The 7,347-nt window shown below is 45.7% G+C and overlaps 1 protein-coding gene across 1 annotated transcript; it reads right to left on the bottom strand.

The window, feature by feature from the left end:
* Positions 1–1,151: 1,151 nt before the first annotated feature.
* LOC123443733 (chaperone protein dnaJ 49) lies at positions 1,152–6,986 on the bottom strand. Its single transcript, XM_045120245.1, has 3 exons — positions 6,846–6,986; positions 5,451–6,758; positions 1,152–1,486 (listed from the first exon to the last, which is right to left on the bottom strand). The coding sequence occupies exon 2, from the start codon at positions 6,624–6,626 to the stop codon at positions 5,469–5,471; it is 1,158 nt and encodes a 385-aa protein (XP_044976180.1). The 5' UTR covers positions 6,627–6,758; positions 6,846–6,986; the 3' UTR covers positions 1,152–1,486; positions 5,451–5,468.
* Between the last annotated feature and the right edge of the window lie 361 nt (positions 6,987–7,347).

Here is a 7,347-nt window from a genome sequence, read left to right as displayed (position 1 = left end):
ACACCAAAGGAAGTCATCGTCTTTCTTTCCTCTGTTCTTCTTTCTTCCTCTATTCTTCCATCCGCCACGACAACATCGATTGTCTGCCTCCATGACATGTACGTCGGCGACCTCGCAGCACCGGAGCCACCGACGAGAGCCGCCAATGACCGTTGTCGGTGACCATTGCATCGCATCAACCGGAGCCAGCGGGTGCTGCTCCCTCGCAACAGTGGGTACGACAAAAAGCTTCGGTGCAGCAACTTCCTTGGCAGCACGACATGCACGAAGCACCAACGAGGCGACGACGCCCGACGACACTCCATTAAAGCCCCGACTGAGCTTTATTGTAGACCCGACGGAGCTTCATCGCAACTCCGACGCGCTTCATTACAGCCATGGCAGAGCTTCATTGCAACTCCGACCCCCTTCATTGTAGCTTCGACGCGCTTCATTCCAGCCTCAACGGAGCTTCAAGACCCATGCGATGCTCCATTGTAGCCACGGCGACACTCCATCGTCGTCTACAGCACCGGGAGTGCATCTCGTCGGACGCCGGTCTGCATCACCGATGCCCTCCTCCATCGTCCTTCCCCATACGGCTAGCAGCGCCGGTGGAACTACATGGCAGCACCGCCGGTGGAACTACATGGCAGCACCGATGCACCCCTACAACGCCGGTGAGTGCCGCGTGGGTGTGCCCTTGCAACGCGGGCGAGCGCCGCATCCCACCACGTGCTGAGCTGGCGAATGAGCGACACCGGTTGTCCTTGCTTCATATCACGGCCGATGGCTCTGCAAAACATTGAATGGAGAGCATCAAGCTTAGAGGAAGGGAATTTCGTTCAAAGAAAGTCCTTGCTTCAGATCACGGCCAATGGCTCTGCAAAACATTGAATGGAGAGCATGAAGCTTGGAGGAAGGGAATTTCGTTCAAAGAAAGAGGAAAAGGAATGGATGGCCTGTGTCTCCTCACTGGAGATACAGAAGCGGTCTCGCTACAAGGCAGTTTGCACGAGATGAAAATCAGGCTTAAACTAAATGTTTTTCTTATAAAGTACTCCCCCCATTCAATAATATAAGCTTTAAAAACATTCATATATTATGGGGCAGAGGGAGTACATTCTCTTTTTTCTTCTATATAAAGCTATGGTACACAGTTTGCGAGACCCTTGAAAAAAGTAGTAACGGTCTGCTACGTCAGGCATACTCTTCAATAACATCAGAGGAAATATAGAAGATTCATATACATACACATGTCTGCATTGTGATCAGCACCTAAGAAACGTAACAAATTACATATCCTTTCAAGTAGTTACGGCTGCATACGCCTTAACACCGTTAGGATACATCAAGGCGGTGTGTGTAGTCATCGAATGCACTTATTCCACAAAATTTACTATTAGTCCAAACTGACTTGTTCGCCTCCAATTTGAAACAGACAATCAACGGAGCAAGTATTGGAAAGCCTTTACACCATGGCCAAAGTTCCTGTCTCGACGCAACCCTATAAAATGGAGCATCAGCAAACTGTCACGTAACAAAATACAAAAGAAACAATGTTTCCAAGTAATTTTAGAAAAAAATGCATAGTGCCCCTAGCAAATACTACTATGTACTTATAATAGTAACCCCCACCTCCTATCCATTAAATATTCAGGAATAAGCCGTCCAAAACTGGGTTGTCTCTGATTTTTCTGTTATGAACAGCTCATGACAGTTTTTGATCAAATACACCCAATTATTCCCAAATAACATGGCAGTTTACTTTTAGATTTTTTTTCCTTTAATAATCCAACTGAGTAAGAAGTAACCAGACCACACAACATGCAATGCCTGTGCAGACTTACTCCAATTAGCAATAGGCCACCTCCCATTAACACAACATGCAATGCACGTGCAAATTTACTAATCCAAATGAGCAAGTGAAAGTAAATGTACAGAAACAAATTAATGAGCAAATCCTGGTAAAAAGAAATAGTAGACAGTATGAGGTAATGGGACACATTATCCATGTCAGAAGGTAATCATTGATGTGTGGCCCCGTGGCTATAACCAGACGGCTCACCAACAGACAACAAAACATGGTGAATCCAACTGAGTTTAGCGCATTTGGTTTTCTACTTCCCAGACAAGAAAGCGGGAAAACCGAAGGGAGGAAAAACTAAAAATTGCATTTTTCATGTACTGGTGTTCATGATATATCACCCATGGATTTCTATCTAAATTTTGTTTACTGTAACTAAAGTTCATGATCAAACATTACTTGATATATTTGTCAACATATAGAAAAACAAAATATACAAATAGCTGTGAACTAGAAATAACATAGTATACAGAAACCAGTGATAGCTACAAAAAGGTAAGTGTATCGAACTGTTTTTTGAGTGTAGTGCTTGGAACAAATGTTCATCTGCACATTAGTTTCACATAGTTCATGAACTATGTTCACCGTTTTTATATCAGCATTGATTGTTTATTATGCACACAAATAGGGCATAAGGTATTTAACTTAGCCAAGCTACCTGACATCATCCTTAGGATCAACTCAATAATCCAAATCTAGGAGTGTAATATGGACTTAAGAACACTATGAATTCAAAATGCACAGTTGCACACCAATGGAAAGGATTGCACAGCCGAAGGTCCTACTAGTACAAGATATTCCATCCTCCAGCTACAAGCTACAAAACCACTTTGAAACATAGGCTCTTCTTCTATTTGTTAAATCACGGTTCAAGAAGGCGTTATTAACCCCTGGCCTAGGTGCGGGACCAAATGCCGCACTTTTTACCCTCTGCAGCAGGCTAGGCAGGCAGCGAGGCTCTTCCACAGGAATCTAGAGAGAGGAAGACGCGCAGGCTACGGCAAGGAGAAGAAGGGCAGGTTGTATTTATTGGTGTTGATTGCTGCTAATCCTCTATACTGGTGGTTTATTGCGGCTGCCGAGACTGGAAAGGCAGACCCATTAAACCCTACCACTAAGACCCTAGTGGGCCAGATGAGACTTTAAACAGGTGGGCATTCCTTTCCCTCTTATTCCTTCCTTTCTTTCTTCCCCTTCCCCTTTCTGGTTTCAGCCCAAGCCCCTCCAAGCTGCTCTGGCCAGTCAGAACACCTAGACACTACAAAAACACCCACCGAGCAACTAATACCTTTCTTAACGTCATTTGAGTAAATCAAGTTATCTCATACAATCAAGATTCCAAGGGGCGCTCGCCTAGACTAGCATAGGCGCTGGAGAGCGGACAAGCCACGGTGCTTAGGTCCTAGCCGATGACCTAGGCAGCCGGCAAGGTAGTCCGCTGAGAAATCAACATCTTCCGGCAGCAGCAAAGGCGGCGGAGGAGAAACGACAGAGAAGGAGAGGCAGCAGCGGGGTAGTAGAAGCAATAGAGAAGGAGCAGCAGACTAGGAGAGAAGCTAGAAAGAGAGCTCAATGTTGAGAGGCAAGAGCCTTAGAGGCAGCTCGGAAGTACCTAAGCAAGGCTTACAGAACATATGATTGTCCAAGATTGTGCACAAATTACACATACTTAGGAAATTGTTCTTCAAGCTAGCAAGTTAACAATAACCAAGCACAAAACGAAATCACACTTCACCCAGATAGTCAACACATGGGCCATTTGCCTTCAGCTACCTAGTACTCCCTCCGTTCCAGAATATAAGGTGTATCAATTTCCGTGCAAGTCAAACTTGTGTATGTTTGACCAAAATTATAGAATAAAATCTCGATATCTACAATGCAAAATAAGTAAAATAGGAAAATACTTATCGTGATGGATCTCGGGATACAAATTTGGTACTGTAGATATTGATACCTTTTTTCTAAAAACTTGGTCAAACATGCACATGTTTTTCCCACCATCTATATCAGATGTTCAATAAGAATAGGAATCGAATAAGCTGCGGATTGACTGGGGAACATTTGAAAAGAAAGGAAGGGTGATGCTTATTAACAAAGCTGCGTGTGGGGCCACCACGTATAGCTGTAGTTTCTTCCGGTATTGCTGTAGTACCATCAGTTATTGCTCAGGTTACGAATGATCCAATCTATCTATGGCAACCAGCCCTACTTTCGAAAAAGCTAATACACCTTATATTTTGGAACGGAGGGAGTATGTGTTAGCAAAAAAAAAAATCAGATTGATGTATCCTAAGGGTTGATCATTTTGTAAGGAACATAAAAAAGGTAGAGGGCAGAAGGTCAAATGGAACTCAAGTCTTTATAAGATGTTATATAATTGCTACAGACTAACCCCATTCAGTATTCTGTAATCACTACCCATGCCAACTTTGTAACAGAAAAATATAATCAAATCACTTCTTAAAACTCGATAGCAATATAATTGAGGCATGCATACACTAACACTTAACGCATTGCTACAACATGCCTGGTGCATCCTACAATGACACACTACACCTGCCAAGTGTTGGGGTTCCATATGTAGGCAACTGTTCAATGCAAACGCTCAAATGTACCATTCTGCACGTAGAGGTTATAAAAATAAAAATAAAAACAGCCAGAACAAGAGGCTTAACAAATATGGGCATGCCACTGTTACATGGCTAGACTGAAGATATAGAATGACTGACAGCTTCCTATGGGCATGCCACTGGTTACAAAAATCAAGCATAGGGCATAAGACCAATTGATATAGTCAGGAAGATATGATAAACAAAGCTTAGAATATGTGGAACTTCTGTAACTCTTCAAAAACTAGGAAAAGAGGCACGCATACATTAGTAATAGCACAGCTTCCATGGCTTAGGGCCAGTTCTTTTGGGCGGCTTGAAAAATAAGCTACCTCTCCCTAGCTTAAAAAATAAGCCACCTTTAAATTTGTTGAGACTTCTCAATTAGTTATCCCATAACAAGTTTAGAAGCCCCAACTAATAAGCGAGGCGGCTTATGGGAAAAGATGGGGATGAGGCGGCTTATTTTTTAAGTTGCCAAAAGAACTGGCCCTTAGCATGGCTATAAGTTTTATACTGAAATCCAGATAATAGTATCAGAACCACTAATCAAAACCATATGAAACAGGATGCATAGATGATTGTTCGATTATCTATCGGTCCATCATACAGGCTGCTAGCTGTCAGAGCAAGTTACAGTTACTCAGTTGTGTAGCTACGTAATTATGTACCGCCAAGTACTCAGTAGATACTTAATGTGTTGGATGGAGATGTCCATTAACTAGCATGAAATAACATCTACCACTATATCTCTTTCACAATCAAGACTGAATGGACATTCAGGTGAAAAGCAGAAAATTCACTTGCCATGTGTGTGCACCCACAACAAGGACCGAATAGAACTAGGAAAGAAGGCCTTAAAGTGTTGGTTATTACATCAGAACAGTAAAAATATCAAGATACAAGAATAAGGTTGCAAAGCACCACAGAAGGAGTATTAATGATAGTAGTATATTGCTACTGCAAAATAATGTGCAGGGAGAGTCAATCCACACCTTGTGGCATCGGAAGAATTACTGTGCTGTTGCCTCAAATTTCTGAAGCATATCACAGTGTGGTGTCTGGTAGGCTAGCCCCCATTGGCGACGCTGCAGCTCAACCCTACAATTCTGTGTTATTATCGAGTAGTAATCCCTCTCAACATGCCGCTCCAGTGTTGTACGCTCAGTGCTCTGGTGTGGATACTGATCCTCAAAATTAGGCAGCTTGACATAGTATGTTACTCCACGTTGGGTTTGAAATTTGTGCTCATAAGGGTAGGAGCGGGATAGGGAGTAGACTGGCTCAGAGGATGGCAGGAAGTTGAGCAACAGAAGCAGCAGGACAGGCAACAGCTGGACAAGCATACGGACAGTTGAACCACCAGAACCCTGCTGCGCACCATGAGCATGATGCATCCCGCCAGTCCTGAAATGAAACGTCCCAAACTGCCCAAACTGCCTGGTGGTGGCAGGAGCCATCCCACCAAAGAAGAAGTTCCTGAATATCTCATCCGGGTCAATGTCATCTTCGTAGAAACCATTGTATGAACGAGCAGTGGATGCCGCCCTCCTGTTGTATGCCGGCGGCTCTTCAGAACCAACAAGATCGAAGCGCTTGCGGCTCTCTGCATCGCTGAGGCACTGGAAGGCCTTGGAGACAGCCTTAAAGGCGTCCTCCGCACCAGGGGCCTTGTTCTTGTCAGGGTGCACCTTGAGAGAGAGCTTGCGGTAGGCCTTGCGCACGTCCTCGACAGTGCAGTCCTTTTCGAGGCCCAGGATCTTGTAATAATCCCTAGTGTGCTTCTTGATCTGGTGGACCACCTCCAGCTGCTCCTCTGTGTACGTCCTCAACCCAGCAGCATCACCGCCGCCCTCCTCCCCATCCTTCTTCTTGCCCTTCTGCTTCCTTTCTCTCAAGCCGTCAGCCCCGATTGGTTCTGCTGCTGTCGCTGCAGTTCGCGACGGCGGAGGCGGTGGGGGATGTGGGGCAGATGACGATGATGACGAGGCCGGTGAGGAGGACGGGTCATCCTTGTTGAGCAGCGGGTTGAGGAGGTGATCGATGGGGAGCAAGGGGTCCAGCCGCTTGGCCTTAGACAGAAACTTGAGGGCGCGGGCGGTATCCCCGGCGTCGAGGGCGTCCTTGCCGATGCGCAGGGCCTTGACAGCGTCGTCCTTGTTGCCATCCATGGCGGACGCGGCAGATCTGTGGCCCGCGACAGCGAGCGAGCCCTCCTCAAGCTTCTCTAGACGCCAGCACAGTCCGATCAGATCGGATCGGATCGGCTCCAGTCCAGTTTACTTCAATCCAATCAATCCAATCTGAGTAGGTAGTTCCGGAGAGAAAGCATAAGAACAGTTCCGCAGAAACCCTAAGACTAGACGAATTGGACGAACAAATATTCTTACCTCGCCGGAGTTGACTGGGGCCAGATCGGCAACGGCGCGGAGCAGGAGAGGTGGGGGAGATGGGGAGAGGATTGGGCAACGACGACGCGACGACCCGAACCTCTTTTGCTGGAAATTTTGTTTCCTTTTCGACGCGTGAAGGAAAAGAGTGCAGACTCTATTGGCCCAACGCGAGATGGTCCCACCTGTAGCAACTGTGCCGGCCCATATTTGTTTTTTGTTTGCTGGATTTTAATTCCCTTGGCTGTGTTTGTTAGCTGGGTTGATTTTGTGTTAAAAAAATTACACTAAAAAATATCCTAGGGCTTACCTAGGGTTTCATCTACTCTGGAGATTCTCACTTGAGTCAACCATATCATCGCGTTGAGTCGGCACGTGTGCCGCGGAGCGGGAGTTCGTGAAGCAAGGAACAATTGAAGACTTGATCTGAATGACAGAACCGCGGGGCGGCAGCAACGAAGAGGGAAGTGGAGACCGGGAGGGTAGATGAGGATGTGCAGAT

The sequence above is a fragment of the Hordeum vulgare genome, chromosome 3H, assembly GCF_904849725.1.
Source record: "Hordeum vulgare subsp. vulgare chromosome 3H, MorexV3_pseudomolecules_assembly, whole genome shotgun sequence".
NCBI lineage: Eukaryota > Viridiplantae > Streptophyta > Magnoliopsida > Poales > Poaceae > Hordeum > Hordeum vulgare.
The sequence above is the reverse complement of the archived record's forward strand: the minus strand, read 5'-3'. Positions and strand labels throughout refer to the sequence as shown.

Coding starts and splice junctions, on each gene's coding strand:
- LOC123443733 (XM_045120245.1), bottom strand. CDS start 6,626: ATGGATGGCAACAAGGACGACGCTGTCAAGGCCCTGCGCATCGGCAAG.